This window comes from Lagopus leucura, unplaced genomic scaffold (genome assembly GCF_019238085.1).
Source record: "Lagopus leucura isolate 7727_CA_CO unplaced genomic scaffold, USGS_WTPT01 Super-Scaffold_100014, whole genome shotgun sequence".
Classification (NCBI taxonomy): domain Eukaryota; kingdom Metazoa; phylum Chordata; class Aves; order Galliformes; family Phasianidae; genus Lagopus; species Lagopus leucura.
Window position 1 is genome coordinate 2,039,993 of NW_024962268.1, and position 15,939 is coordinate 2,055,931.

Genomic DNA, 15,939 nt, shown 5'->3' on the forward strand with positions numbered 1-15,939 from the left:
TGGAAGTTGCAGATGTTGGTATTGATTCGTTGGGAAATTATAGCTAGTGCTCAGCTCTGCAACTCACTGCGAGTGAGTAGTAGTTGCTGTTGATTCTCTGGAAGCAATAAAATTCATTTGAAAGAGGATTTCAGAACTTGAATAGTAAACATGCAGTCTTTACTGGCGTCATTAACTGAAAGTGATTTGGGAATTAAAATTAGTTAAAATTAGGGAGAAATTTCAGTGCAAAGAAAGGCATTCTGAAAGAAGAAGCCAGCAAAAAGGTGATGAGAATAATATTTGGCTTCTAACTTGGAAATTGCAATTTCAAGGGCTCAAAAAACCTTAATCCCATATTGTACTATAAACTTTGAAAGTAACTTCTTTTACCAGAGTGAATCACTTTGTTGTCTTCCTGTCTATGTAATTCTGGGATTCTCCTATATTTTCTTTTGTCTTTTAAGAAAATAACGTACACAGACAAGATTTGGTTAATTACCAACAAATGATGGGGAAAAAAAAAATCGGTACCTTATGAATTCAGAAAGTACTACTTTAAACAAGTCTGAGCTGCATGAACCTGTCCCATCAGTATATTCTACATAAATTTCATGTTGAAATATCTTCTCTTAATCTGTTTTCATTATTTTTCCACGTTTCTTATTTTCCTTCTTTCACTTCTAACAAAGAACTGTACCTTCTAAATAAACAAAGCCAAAAGCATTTGATACTTTCAGAGCTGCACTAGTAACTGTTTACTCTGAATTTTATCCTGGCTTTCTTCCTGTTTTTCTATATATTTGACATATCATGTAAATAGTTAATTTCAGTAATACATGCTTTGAAATACTGATTTAAAAGTAAGTGTGTTAGAAGTTAGTCTTAGATGATAGGGAGAAAGGATTTAAGTTAGGTAGTTGTTCTGTTGCCTTTCTACATGGCTTATGAGAAGTTTTAAACCAGAAATCTCTAATAGCTTGAATCTACGTTATTTTGTGGTAAAAATTTGTTATGATACTTTAGTGTTTCAATACATCTCAGTGTTTTCTTAGATCATCTTAGGCTTTCACTTAATAGTGACATTATAAACCTTGGATTAAATTGTGTGTGTGACATTTGACATTTTTTGTACTAATCTATAGGCAACAGTTAAATCGAAGAAAGCTACAGATACCTATAAACTGTACGTGGAGAAATATGCTGCAGTTAAATCTGATTTTGAACAAAAAATGACAGAAACTGCACAAGTAAGTGTTGTATTAAATGAGGTGCTTTTGAAATAGATTCATATGTTCTGTTTTATCTCTCTGAAGATATCTGAAAGGAAAGCTTTTGAAGAATTGTTTCAAAATAAAATGATCTCCTCTGGAAATTGGTGTAAGCTGTACTGTCAAAAGTAATAGGCTTGAAAGACAAACAGTGGCAATGTGTATTTTGATGGAAGTGTTCTTGAATGACGCACTGGAATACTAGCACTCCCGAGAGAATTTCTGAACAAATTTTTAGTGAGAAAAGAAGATGAGCTTCCGAAACTATTGTAGATGCATTGTGATCAGACAGAAAATCCTTTGAATTACTTTGAATTACTGGAATTCGTTCATAGGAGTTGTAATATTGGGACCCATCATGTTTTTCTCGTTATCATTCTGATGAAATATTTTAGTAACTGCTTGATAAAGTAGCCCCTTAGGGGTTTAGCTGAGGTGGTCAAAAACCCTTACTTCATTCCAACATTAAAGAAGTATCTAGAATTTTAAGGAGTTTCACTATATTACAGAGGATGTTGAGTTCTCTGTATGTTTGCTCTTGCTGCTGCTTGTTAAAATTTCTTCTCCAAATCTCTTGATTGTAGACATTTTTTCACTGTCACAGATTTCAGAAAACATTACTTACCGTTTCTGGTCTTAGTTATATTTATTTGACATATATTTACTTGTTTCTTTGTTCTTCTCCTTAGTTTCCAAGTTTAATTTTTAGGCATGGATGAAAATATAAGGGAAGTTAAGTCATACTTGCATTACAAATGTGGAAGTAGAAAAATGTTAGTATTTTCCTGAACTTCTTAGAAATTAAGATTTTACAGTAAGAAGATATGTGTATCCTGACATATCAAAAACTCTTATTCTGCTAAATTACAAACCACTTTGCTGCTTTGAAAACTTTGTTAGAACTTGCTCTTATTGGTATCTGAATGGTTATTCGACAGATGTTACAGAAAGGATACCAAAGGATACCAAATATATCAGAATTGTTCACTGCAACCCACCATCTAAAAAAAGTAAATGAGAAGTAACTCATTCTCCGCTGTTCCAGTGCAAAATCAGTTAACTTAAATTGTCCTAGGCAGTTCAGATAAAATTATTCTGAAAGCACCAGCATCTTGAATTGCTGTAGCTTTGTTCTAGGTGGTCAGGTAGTAATGTCTTCACTTAGACGTCCTGTTCTCTTAGTCAGTCTCCACTAAATTTCTTGTGTAAATTTTATGTATTTTTCCCTTGCGTCATTTATTATCTTTTCTGTTAGTGTAAAAAGGAAAGTGACTTTTACAGCATTATTTTGAGAAGTTGAATTGCAAGTTGTATTTTGTGCTGGAATAAACATGGAAGATTGTATTGTGATTACAAGGGGATAAGAATATGGTTTGGTTTGTCTAGAAATTGGGTTTTACAGATGTTCTTCACATTGAAAGATCTTTTTTCTGAGTAAAACTAGTTGTATTAAGCAATTGCTCTGCAACTGCAAAGAAAAAATGGCATCTCACCTGCCACCTTGTTAGAAGCTTTTTTTAAAACGTTCCATTTTTAAATACTTAAACACGTTGCATAGTCTATGGGAAACAATGAAAATAGCTGGAATTGCTAACTCATTTTTCTTTGACACCCTTCTGTCTTAGCTAGAATTGAATACAGCTGATTGTTTAAACAACTTCAGTGTAGAGCAGCCTGCATGTAAATAAAGTTCAAGAGCAAGTATTCTTCATATTGTAAAACTTAAAGAAAAATGTTTACAACTTAGGAAAACTGTGTGCTGAATTGGACAATTACAGATACTGTCAAAGTTTTTTTCATTTTTCTTGTAGTGTGACTTTCACTTGAGTCTTAGCATTACAGATATGCTTCACTATATCCTTTCAAAACAGACTGTTCTTTCAAAAGTGCAAATAAACAATTTGGTTAATGACTGTTAATGATTCTACCTATGATATGAATAATATAGTCGTATTACAGTGTTTGGATAGTCCTTGATCAGAACATTTGTGTTAAGTAATTACAAGGCTAAGATGCCTTCTCCTTCAAAGGCTTAAATTATTGAGCATCAAGTAGTAAATAAGAAAGAAGGGAACTATGTGAGGTGTGGGGAGCAGGAATAGGCAAAGATCTCTGAATGGCCAGTTGTTTTGATGTGCATCATAGAGAAATATTTAAAGGAGAACTGTAGTCAGTTTTACTGAGTGTCATGAGGATCTCTAAACATGCACGAAGGAAGCAGCATTGACACAGTCTCAAAAATTCACTTTGAGTTTAGGTAAGTATTTGGTATAGAAGCAGGCTGGAAAATCACGTTATATTCAAGTGCTGATGCCCTGATCATGACTGAGAATAGATATTATAGACATGGGCCATGGATAGGTTGGAAAGCAGAACAGTGTAGTTTGTCTTGCTAGGCAATCAGTGAAAGTAGAGACATCATAAAATGGACTACGGAGAATGACCACGTTTTCTGTAATCCAGAAGGGAAGCTGCTGGAAAAAAAGTGTTATTTCAATCTGCTTCATTGATGGCTAGAGGCATATAAGTGTGGCAAAAGAAAAACCGAGTTTTTAGAAGGTAGAGATATATAATTTGTCTGTTTAGAATGATGCTTACATTTGTGAATCAGAGTACAGGGAGGTAGGAAATGTAAAGAGAGAATCTTCAGAGAACCCTGTAAAATAGAAGAGAGGAATTAAAGGTGCTCCAAGTTTGGGTGTGCTTGAAAAGACAATTAGGGAAATAGGAATGAAAACAGTAGAATAGAGATCAGGAGTGAAGAAAGATTAAAAGGTGATTATGGTTCACTGTTAGGGAGGATTTGAACATTTTTCTTTTTGAGCTGTAGCTAGGAGTGGGCTGTTAAAGATCACAGAATCATAGAATCACCAAGATTGGAAAAGACCTTCAAGGTCATCCAGTCCAACTGTCCAGCTATCACCAATATTTTCTACTAAACCATGTCCTTCAGTACAACACCTGAATGTTTCTTGATCATCTCCAGGGATGGTCACTCCGCTACCTCAATACAGGAGGTATGTGGGCCTTTTGGAGCACATCCAGAGGAGTGCCACAAAAGTGAGCCAAGGAATGGAACACTTCTATGAGGGTAGGCTGAAAGAGCTGGGGCTGTTCAGCCTTGACTCTAGAAGGCTCTGAGATGACCTGATAGCAGTGTTTCAGTACCTGGAAGGGAGCTATAGGAAAGAAAGGGACAGACTTTTTGGCAGGATCTGTTGTGAAGAAAGCAAGGGGAAATAGCCTCAAACTCAAAGAGGGTAGAATAAGGTTGGATAGAAGGAAAATGCCTTCTACTGTGAGGGTGGTGAGGCACTGGAACAGGTTGCCTGGAGATGTGATTGATGCCCTGTCCCTTGTAGACTTTGAAGGCAAGGCTGTATAAGGCCCTGGGCTACCCGATTTAGCTGTGTATGTTCCTTTTCATTGCAGAGGAGTTGGAGTAGATGACCTTTAAAGGCCCCTTCCCACTCTTAATGTTTCTATGATTCCAGTGCCTAACCACTCTTTCAGAGCTTTTTCTTAATGTTCAGCCTGAATCTCCTCTGGCACAACTTGAGGCCATTTCCTCCAGTCCTATTGCTAGTTACATGGGAGAACAGACCAGCCCCCACCTCGCCACAGCCTCTCTCAGCAGTTGTAGATAGCAATAAGATCTCCTGTGGTGCTCATCTTCTCCAGACTGAACAATCCCAGCTCCCTCAGCTGCTCCTCATAAGACTTGTGCTCCAGACCCCTCACCAGCTTTGTTGCCCTTCTCTGAATACGCTGCAGGGCCTCGATGTCTTTCTTGCAGTGAGGGGCTCAAAACTGAGCACACTACTTGAGGTGCAGCTTCACCTGAGCTGAATGCAGAGGCCAACGAGTTCCCTGCTCCTGCTGGCAACACTACTTCTGATCCAATCCAGGATGCCACTGGCCTCGTTGGCCGCCTGGGCATGCTGCTGGCTCATGTTCAGCCAAGTGTTGACCAGCACCCCCAGATCCATTTCTTCTACACAGTCTTCCAGCCACTCTGCCTCAAGCCCACAGCACTGCTGGGATTTGCTGTGCCCAAGTGCAGGACGTAGCGCTTGGTCTTGCTGAGCTTCATCCCATTGTCCTCTGCCCAGATCCCCTTGTTGTACCTTCCTGTCCTCAGGCAGATGGACACTTCTTCCCAGCTCGGTCACCTGCAAACTTACTGAGGGTGCATTCAGTGCCCTCATTCATCAATAAAGATACTGAACAGGACAGGCCCCATTACCAACTCCTGGGGAAAGCTGCTCATGACTGGTCACCAGCTACATTTAACACCGTTCACCCCCATTCTCTGCGCCTGGCCCACCAGCCAGTTCTTTACCCAGCAGACAGTGTACCTGTGCAAGCCACAGGCTGCCAGCTTCTCCAGGAGAATACTGTGGGCGACAGTGTCAAAGGCTTTATTCAAGTTCTAGGTAGATTACAGCAGCAGCCTTTTCCTCATCTACCAGATGGGTCACTCAATCATAGAAGGAGATCAGATTGGTCTAGCAGGACCTGGTTTTCATGATCCCATGGTGGCTAGGCCTGATCCTCTGTGATCTCCCTCAAGATGATCTGTTCCATAATCTTCCCTGGCTCTGAGGTCAGGCTAATGGGCCTGCAGTTCCTCAGATCCTCCTTACGATTCTTCTTGTGGATGAAAGTCACTGACAAGCCTCCAGTTCTCTGGGACCTCTCCAGTTGACCAGGAATGCTGATAGAGGGTAGAAAGCAGCGTGGTGTAGATGCCCTTCAGCTGAGCCCCTTGCCTCACCTTTAGTCCCATCATCATTCCCCTAGGCTTATCTCTTGCAGGCCTGGTGTAATCCACTTCACCTTCATAGCTAGTTTAAAGCCTTCTCAGCAAGTACTGCCAGCTCCTGTATGAAGATCCATTTCCCCCTCTGAGACAGGTAAGACCCATCAGCACACATCAGGCAGGTGTCGAATAAGCAGCCCCATGGTAAAACAAAACAAGATTCTTGTGATTGCTCTAGCTTCTCAGCCATGTATTTATAAGAAGGGTTTTCCTTGTCCTCGTGGTATTGCTCCCTGCTACTGGAGAGATAGAAGAAAGTGTGACCTATAGGCCCACCAACAGCCCCAATCCCCTGAAATCCTTTTTTAAGGTCCTCAGAAAAGAAAATGTTTGAAGTGCTTTTAAAATGGGTGTCAGGTAGAAATCTAGATATGGTGGAACAGTAGAAAAAATTGCAGACAAACTGAGAAGGTTGCATATAGTCAATTTAAAGATCAAATGAATGAAGCAAAGTTGAAGCAAAGGAGTTAGATTTCACTGAAGGAAAAAATAAGAAACATATCTGTTGTGACCAGGAGGAGAATGAGGGTGCCGAGGAGGTGCAAAACAATCTGGAAATAGAATCTCTGAAATCAGATGAAAAAGCAGATGAAACTTTTTGGTAATGCAAATAACAGAGAAAATACATTTTTTTAAAACAACCATCAGTCCTATTTCTTTTTAGTAAAAATAGGTCAGATCTTTTGAAACACCAAGATAGTTGAAAGTTTAAAAAGTGGAAAAGCTTGGTAATGGTTCCAAAAGGGTATATTTAAAGAAACACTTTATTTTACTATTCTTTGGACTTCGCACCTTCTATTGTTAAACATTACAATAACTGTGGTAATGATCTGAAAAAATAGTTGGTTGTTTTTTAAAATAATTTATTATTATTATTATTATTTTAATAATTTATAAAGAATATTTAATTATTGTAATTTAAAGCTTAACATTTCAAGAAAAAATTTATTATCAATAATGACTTGTATTGGTTTACAGAAGTTTCAAGATATTGAAGAAACACATCTACTGCATATGAAAGAGATTATAGAATCGTTGTCAAATACCATAAAGGATATTCATTTACAAATAGGAGAGGTAATTTTTATGTTATCATTTGTTTATTTGGCTTAAGCTATGTATTTTTTTCTTAACTACTGAGCAGAACAGTCCTTACTGCCTTGTGGATCACATCTTTAAAACAGTAGTAACCTTTTAAACCATATGAAGATAAATAGTAATAAAGCAGAGGATTTAAAATACTTTAAAGCAATTTTGGTTCGTATTACCAAATACATGAAACGTGAATGTGTGCTGAACTCAGTTTTCATCTGTTTGAAGGAAATTTGAATGTCAAATAGCCATTGAGATATTTTGAGATCTGTGTATTTTCTTATTCAAGCATTTCTGAAATTACTTACTGAGTGGATCACCTCTGATTTTGTTTATTGTACTGGAAATCTATTTTGTGTCTGAATTCAGCATGAACCAAAAACGTTATGGCTTTCTGTTTCATGTGTAAGTTTGGGATCACAAACTTCACAGTATTCTGTAAAAACTTCCTAGGCTGAATAATCAATCATTGATTGAGTTTTATACTAACAAAACAGAGATTTTGTTAGAGATTTTGATGATTTGAAGAATGTTTAGTGTATTTCTAAGTCTTGTTCACTAGATACTAAATCAGCAATCACACATTTTCTTTGCCTAAAACTTGAAATTGTATCAGTCAAGAGCTCCAAAATGTTTTATACAACTAGGTTTTTGTGTGCAAAAGGCCTTTGGTTTTAAAAGAAGCTTTTTAGCATGTTTTCTTTAGTTGCAAGTTTTTTTAACTAATAATCCTTATTAAAAAATCTACACTCTTATGCGTTGCGGTACAAGTTTATTTGAGTGCTCTTCGTTTGAGTCTGGTTTTTTTTTCAGTATTCAGATTTTCTGCTCATGAATGGTAGTCACAAGGGTCATGTTATTTATTTCTAAGGCAAATACGTACTGCCTTGCTTGAAAAACTTATTAACAGCATGTGGTTGTTTTTTTGCCAGACCAAAAACATTAAAACAGTAGTGCTTTTACTGAAGCAGGTGGGACGTGTGATAATACAGCAGTAACTGTTCACACCCTCAACTGGTGCTGGCTTAAGGGACATCTTGTCTTCCTGACATTGTATGGAACATGTTGTTGACAAATTCAGAAAATGGTATGTAGAAAAGTAGCTTAGATAGAAGAGGTAGAAGTAAATCCTGTACCTGCCATCTAGCTATATTCTTTCATTCCCCGTTGGTGTCTGTATTGTACACAAATTTGCAACTCCTAAAACAATAAAGGGATTTCCTTGATAAAATGCCTGCTAATTTCTAGAAGTTCTTTATTGTATTTTATAAGAAAATATTATGATATTAAAGCTAGTGTTAAAACTAAACACTACTTAAAGTAAAAAATTATAGTAATTAAAATAATCTAATTAAAACTCCCATTGTGTGGGGGGTTTTGTTGTGTTTGCTTTTTTTTAAGGTACATGAAGAATTTATAAATAACATGGCAAATACTACAGTTGAGAGTTTAATACAGAAATTTGCTGAGTCAAAAGGAACTGGCAAGGAAAGACCAGGTAAGAGATCAAATATGACAGAGAAGGAAATGTTAATTTAAAAGCTGTAGATTTCCACCCGTAACAAAAAGTCAAACTCTATTCGTGGAGTGTTATTGCTGGAAGGTTCTTATATTTTGAATTCTCAGAATTTATTCTCTTTGATGTTAAATGTTTCAGAGAAATTTGGTAGCACATTACTATGCATTTGTAGGGCTTATGTTCATAAGGCATGGCAATTTGTAGCTCTGAGTCTCTCAGTGAGGCTTCTTTGAGGAAGCTTTTAAACTGCCCTGTTCCTTGATACAAACTTCTTTGTGCTGTATGCCTCTGCATAAAATTTATTTCAAAAATGTGATCCAAATTTACTGATAGATTCAGAACAGATGTGTGTGAAGTTGGTTATAAAACTTCATAACCGTTGGTCTGGTTTCTTTGGTTAGCTTATAAAATCATGCTTTTTAATAGATTATATTTTGGTGATTTGTTTCTTTACCTCGTATCAGATTGAGTAGTACTTTCTGAAAATATTGCTTGTTCAATGTGTTGTATAAGGCTTTTCTCAGCTGGGAATAAAGACAATCTCTCCAAACTGTGCATCTAACATTATAGGAGAAACACTGAGTTCCGCTCAGTTTTCAGACTGCGTATTTGGTCACTAGTTGTGTGAGCGCAGGAATTCAGTTTTGTTGTGCTGAGAGTCCTGTCCGGCATCGTCAGTTTTTTTCAGAGCAGGGATGTGCACAGCAGTTTGTATTTTGAGCATTTTTACCAATTGTTGAATATGGTGACCAGAAATAATGTTGTTTCATATTCACTCTGTGATGCCGATATGCCAGTGGGCTGAGGTAAGACTGTGTGTGGAACAATTCTCAGATGTTTCCCGTGAGTCTTGTAACTTTTAGATAAAGAATAGGAAAGAAAAAGTGCGTGCTTCAGGAGTTCATGTACAGTTGGACTGAGGTTAAGATAAAGGTGAATGTTCAGTATTGAAGCCCGTTTGAGGAGCTGTGGTGATGTCATGGCTTTGGCTGTCTTGCATTCAGGAACATGACTCCCTGGGTTATAAAGACCTGTGCTAACGTATTTCAAACCATGCATGTTGTTAGTGTGTTTTTCTGTAGGACAACGTAACAATCATAGGCAAAGTAGAACTTTATTTCTTAATTTGGTGGGAGAGGGAAGTTGCACATGCTGTGTGGTGTATTTGCTGCTTTGTAGATTCGTCAAATGCCGTTTGGATTCTCCTGAGTCAAATAAGAGCATTTACTGTGGCAAATGTCATTTTTTCAATTAGTATTTTAAGGTGGGAGCATATTTTTACTGTGGAAACATTTGTATGCACTTTGAATTTTATTTATTTATTTATTTATTTTACAGAGTGAAATTGTTTTATTTATACCAACCTTGTTGCAGGGGGAAAATATTATCTAAAGAATCTAAATTCTAAATCTAAATGTTAGTAATAGGAGACTGGGAACACAAGCTGCTATTGCTAAATTGTAGTCATGTAATTCAGAGAATGAAACAGAAACATCCAGTGGGGGAGGGAATGCGTTTTCTTAGTTCAAAACATGTTGTTCCACAAGTTAGTGCTTTCTTAGTAGAAAGGTATTTTAACCCATGGTGCAAATACTGTAATTCTTTCCGTGATGTGTTACTTTGGAAAAGGAGAAGTCTTTTCAAAGTATTCACTGTATAAGAATGATAAAGACTCAGAGTACAGCACAAATGTAGAAAACAAGCCTTACGTCAGTTGCTTTTATGATTCTGGTCCTGAGTACTGATGAAAGGAATAATTTAATAGTCTTCGGTAGTATGTAGGCATTCTCTATCCAATATTATTTTGAAGTACTGAATAAGTTGGTGGAACACATTCTAAGATACTGAATATTAGAATAAATGTTATGCATAATAAAATATTTTAGTTTATTTCAGTATATCGTACTTGTAATTACAGTACCTTATAGCAGAGTTCACTTTCCTATTTCTGCAGATACAAGTATAAATATGAATCTAAGAGGAAGTACTATAGGTGGCTGTTTTATTGTGTGAATTATAAACAATTTATAATCTTTTTTTCTGACAATTACGGTCTTAAATTCTCATCAGCATATATGTAATTTCTCACTGTGTGATGATGTCCCTTATACAGGATTATGTGGGCTCCCTCTGGTGGCTGATTTTTGTTATCTGAAGTCTTAATATGCAGAGACTGATAGAGTTTAATGCTCTGGTTTTTCAGTCCAAACATCATTTCTCTCTAACAGTAATACTTTGTGAGTTTTTTAAACTTGTTTATGGACTTCCTTAGAAGGGCTTTTTTTTAATTGTTACCTAAGTATCTTGTCCAGTGAGCTTTATCACCTAATTCTTTCTTAATCTACTTCAAATTTATTTTAAAAAGAGCACAGTATCTGAAGTTCTATTTATTATTGGTTTTCTACTCTAATTCAGTGTTAAAACGTTGAGTTGCACATTTTAAAATTTAAGTTATAAGAAAAATCACTTCAATGTAAAATTCTGATGAAGAGAGAGAAATGTCAGGACCTTCAGTAAGCAGTCAGACTTGTGTTCAGAATTTAATACATTTTCTGAAATTTATTCCTACTATTAGGCCTAATAGCAGATTTGAAGTTGAACTTAGTTGGAAGATACTTTTGTCTTGCACTGTTTATCAAAACCGTCGCTGCCTACTTTACATGAATCTATTTTCCATTTGAGATAAACTGCTGTTTCGTGTTCTTCGGAAAATTTGTTCATGACATGTGAGAAAATGTCTGTTTTCAACTAGATGTTAAATTGATACTGGGAGTCTATGTAAATTCCATATTTGTGGAATGTATTCATCCCACAAATAATATATTGTGCCAGATTTGTGATATATCATTGACTTCATTTACTTAATATGCTTACCTTCTATAAGAAAATTGGTTTGTTCCAGAAGCAGAAGCTTCTAGGAAGCATGATCTCATATTCTTTCCAGATTTTTTGTCCGAAATTGTCAGGATAATACATACTATGTGTAAAGATAAAGTCTGTATAGTTGTAGCTAGTCATGAATGTTTTTCCATTTTTATACTGCTCTCATTCGTACAAAACTGACTGCATATGTTTGTGCCTGTATTAGATTTTGCTCACTACATATTTTACCCAGAGACTCGCTTTGAGAGCCAAAAGACAAGACAGCTGTACTGCATTGTCCAAACAAAAGCTAAATTTAGCTTTCCTTCATTGATTTATTCTGATCTTATTGTTAGCGGTTGTTGGTAGTTTATTGAGTTATTGTTCTTATTTTTGCAATTTTCTTAAAACTGAATAAAGAGAAAAACAAGAATTGTATTGTAATGCAGACAACAATGGAAAGACAAAATCCTTGCTGGCTGCATAACCATCCAATAAAATTATCCACAGATGGCAATTACTACATATGCTGTGCTATTACTTAGGGTGAGAGAGGTGCTCATCTCTTCACTATAAAAAAGAAATATTAATTGGTCCTCTACTAGTTTGTGCCATCTTGCTCAAAGTCAGAATTAGCTTGATTTTCTTTCCAACTCTGTGTCCTAACCCATGTGAGCAGGCAGTGAAAATCTGACAAAGAGAAATCAGCCGCTTACACGTTGTGCTCTAACTCTTCCAGCATAAACATCTAGAATTTATTCTGTGAGAAAAGCAAAGTCTATAAAGATACTTCTCATCTGTAAAAATACTTCTTTCACTTACTGTTCACCCAATAAACTAGAACTGAGGAGGGATTAGAAATCTGCATTTCTAAAGTATTGTAAAATTGGTGCCTGCAATCCGTCCACTCTTTCTACAGAAGTAATTGAGAATATTCCCTGTCCACAGTTGCTGTGGATCAGCCATCACTGGCTCTTGCACATTTTCCTTGTCCCACTCGTCATTTTAGACACTGGCAATAACAACCTGAGTTCTTTTAATTAAATGATTCTTCCATAGATAACAAGATTCAGAAAGGTCAGACTTGTTGTCTTTGCTCCTTTTTCTTCCTTCAACAGTGCCAGAAACTCCAAATTTGGGCAGTAATTGAATAGTAACCTGAGTAAGCTAATGTTTGATGTGTATCTTTTTGGAGGTAGTGAAATCTATTTTGCTTTATTTACTTTTCACTGCAGAAAAAAAAGTTCTTTAGCTTCCTGGATCTTAAAGTTCCTGGTTACTCCAGTCATCAGGAAGTTTAAATAGCAAATGTAGACATTAATTCAGGCTACATATGTTTTTAAAAATCATTTTGAAATTTGTCTCTCAGGGAAAGCTTTCAAGTAGTGTAGAGTGACTTATTACAGCTATCATGGCAAAATTATCAACACCACTAACGGTGGAGAATATCAGAAGTGTGTGTTTGCCAATGTGATCCTTGCCTGATCTGGGAGCTCTGATTCTGGAGCGTTAGCCAAGTTTGTATCTTAAAGTCTTAAAAAAAGTAATCATTTATTTAGGTATGCTGCTCCTGCTGAAAGCATTGTGGGAATTTCAGAGACTACAAAACTGTTGACAAACCATTATGTTTACTGCTTGGATTGTAATCAAAGCAGTTTAATCTGGATTCCTTACAAGCTCATTATTGCCGCTGGCATTGCCTGTTACCAGAATTGTACAGCATCAAAGCTTCAATTTAGTAAACATTTAAAAAACAAATTTTACAGAGGCTTTAATTCAACTGATTCAGTTAACTGAACTGGGTTGTAGATCGTTTGATGTTTTATGTTGCTGTCTATTGGCTACGGTGGAGATTAGTGCAAAGCTTAAGTGGAGTTTATGACATGCTATTAGGCCTTCAGCAATTGCTTATGTGGACATTTTAAACCTAGATGCCTGTGAAGCACTACCTAGTTATTTTTTTCACAGTGATTGCAGAGTATTGAAGTGAGTCGCACTAGAGCTGCAAAACTAGTGCAAAGTAATTGAGCATTAATTGAGCATAGTATAAATGCACAGTTTTGCTAATGTCATATTAACATTAGGTTAGTATTTTGTGTGTTAAACTACATACTGCATCTAGTGAAGAAATGAACAAGACATAAAGAGTAGACAAAATGACATCAGGAACAATTGTATTACTTCTACAAAATTTCAGAAACATTTCAGTTCCCAGAGATTGAGAAGCAAAACAAGAGCTGTGGAATATTGAAACTTTCTTTGATTAAAGCTGCAAGCTTTTTGTGTTCTTTAATAACAAACTGCTTTGAGAGAAAGACTTGAAACACTGCTGGGTGAGGCATTGCTGTTTTCCGTAGGTTTGCTTGATAACAACAGCTTATAGGTTTTATAAAAGCTCTTTTCTCGGAAGTTAAACAACAACAAAGTACATGGAAATAAAACAGAACATGGCAAAACTAATTTTTGAACAGCTCTGCATGACATCTTTGAGCTTCTTTTCCAAGAAATTACAACAAAGCAAGTATTTCTTTTATGCTCTTACCATTTATTTTCCTTATATTTTCTGTAAATATTGTTAATATCATAATGTTGACAGCAGTACTGAATAGGTGCATAAATAGCCAGAATTGTCTTGATTTTTCAAAGCCTGTATCCACACATAATTCTGCACTGAAGGCTAACAAAAGAATGAATTTAATTTTCAGCAATGACAGTATCCAAGAGATTCAGGAAAATATTCCTTGTAAAGGAGGTGGTCCTTTGCTTTGTTTCAGAAGTTAATGGAAGAAATAAAGTGTGGATATCTCTTAGGATTTCTCTAAGAAGTGTGAAGTGACTGAAGTGACTGCCTTTTTTTTTTTTTTCCCAAGTGTATATATTTTTTAGTTATTGAGCATTGGTTTCAAGGAAGAGGTGCAAGTTCAGTATGTCTTCATTCCTGTCCAAGGGGTATCTTTTATTTGCCTGCTAAAACTAGGTCTTTTCTTTGACAAAAAGTCTACTGCAGCTGCTGTGAACTTTAGGGAGCCCCATCTGCCAGCATGGGTTTTTAATAATTATATATACCTAACTTGAAAACTTTTTTTTTAATTGGAAGAGAATAAATTATTTCTTTTAAATGGTCTGTCTGGAGAGTTATGAATGTACAGGTTTTGTTGTGAAATTCGCTCAGTGCCTGTGGAAGATTGGTAGCATTGCACTGAATTTGTCAACCAACTGGAAATCTAACATCATTTGACAGGCTGGGCTACAAATGTGGTGCTCTGAGCAAGTTAGATAAGCTGTTTGCTTTAGGGTGATTGTATTTTAAGTAGTATCAAGGACAATTCATATCAAAACCAGAAATCATTACTGTTGTAGCATCTTCACTGGATATACAATGTTTTTATAACTTGTGCATCTGAATTTGAAAGTTGGGTGATCATTTCCAGTTCTGTGAAAAATTGTACCTATCCTATCCAAGAAAGAGGAGTTGATCCAGTTGGGTGAATATCCCCTTCTCCTGAAATACTCAGGGAATTCAGGAGCTGTAAAATAAAATACAAACCCTGAGGAATTTTGCCACTGCTTTTTTTACTTATTGTTGGCACATGTATGGAAACTGCCATATTAATACTATGCATACTATGCAATATATTATTCTTTTTTTTTTCTTTTTTTTTTTTTTCTTTTTTCTTTTCCTCCTTCTCTTTGCAAACAGATCCGGTCTTAAACCTCTTGTGTTTTCACAATTTTGAGTACCGGACTTCAGAAGAAAGCCTTAGGCTTCTTGGTTTACATGGACTGTGCAGTGTGCAACAGTTAGAAATAAGTGATTCTTTAAAGATGAAAGATACAATTTAATATACTTTATGTCTGGTGTTGCAGAACCTTAGCTGACTCTTGTGTAAGAAAAATAGTGTTTGTACGTATCTGTTTCTTTCATCACTGCATACCAGCAACTTCCTACTTGCAAGCTGAAGGCACAGAGCTGTGTGTTGCAGATACTTAACATTGTAGACTAGGCACATGCAGTCCTGCCATTTCATTTTCACAAAATGTTGCTACTTTCAGCCCATTTTGATGGAAAAGTACAGGTTGCAAAGATTTGATAAAAATGAAGGTACAGGTAAGGAAGTAACCAAGTTAGGCCTGCCATATAATTGAGAGAGAGTTGTAACAATGTTGGTTACTCAGTGAGCATCAGCAAAGAGCTGAGTGTATATTTGTCTGCCTGATGGCCGTGCACATCTCACATCCAGTTGTTTTCCAAGCCAATAAGAAACTAAAGAAAGTAGCATGAGTGCAGATGAAGAGTCAAGCATGAGGGTAGAAGAGGGTGAGAAAGAGTGTGAATGCTGTCAAGAAAGCATTGAGAGCATTGCATTCTGTTGATTGATCTCCTGGCTGAGGTT

The 15,939-nt window shown here is 36.3% G+C and overlaps 1 protein-coding gene across 5 annotated transcripts in view; it reads left to right on the top strand.

Annotated features, from left to right (window-relative positions):
* The window catches only part of FCHO2 (FCH and mu domain containing endocytic adaptor 2), a 93,272-nt gene that overhangs the window by 20,821 nt on the left and 56,512 nt on the right, over positions 1-15,939 (top strand). For 4 of the 5 annotated variants that reach the window (XM_042875188.1, XM_042875190.1, XM_042875189.1 and 1 more), the window contains exons 6-8: positions 1,125-1,229; positions 7,051-7,149; positions 8,566-8,662. In XM_042875188.1, coding sequence (XP_042731122.1) covers positions 1,125-1,229; positions 7,051-7,149; positions 8,566-8,662 — 301 coding nt within the window. Of the gene's footprint in view, positions 1-1,124; positions 1,230-7,050; positions 7,150-8,217; positions 8,252-8,565; positions 8,663-15,939 lie in introns of those variants that run through there. The other variant, XM_042875192.1, reaches the window with a different exon arrangement.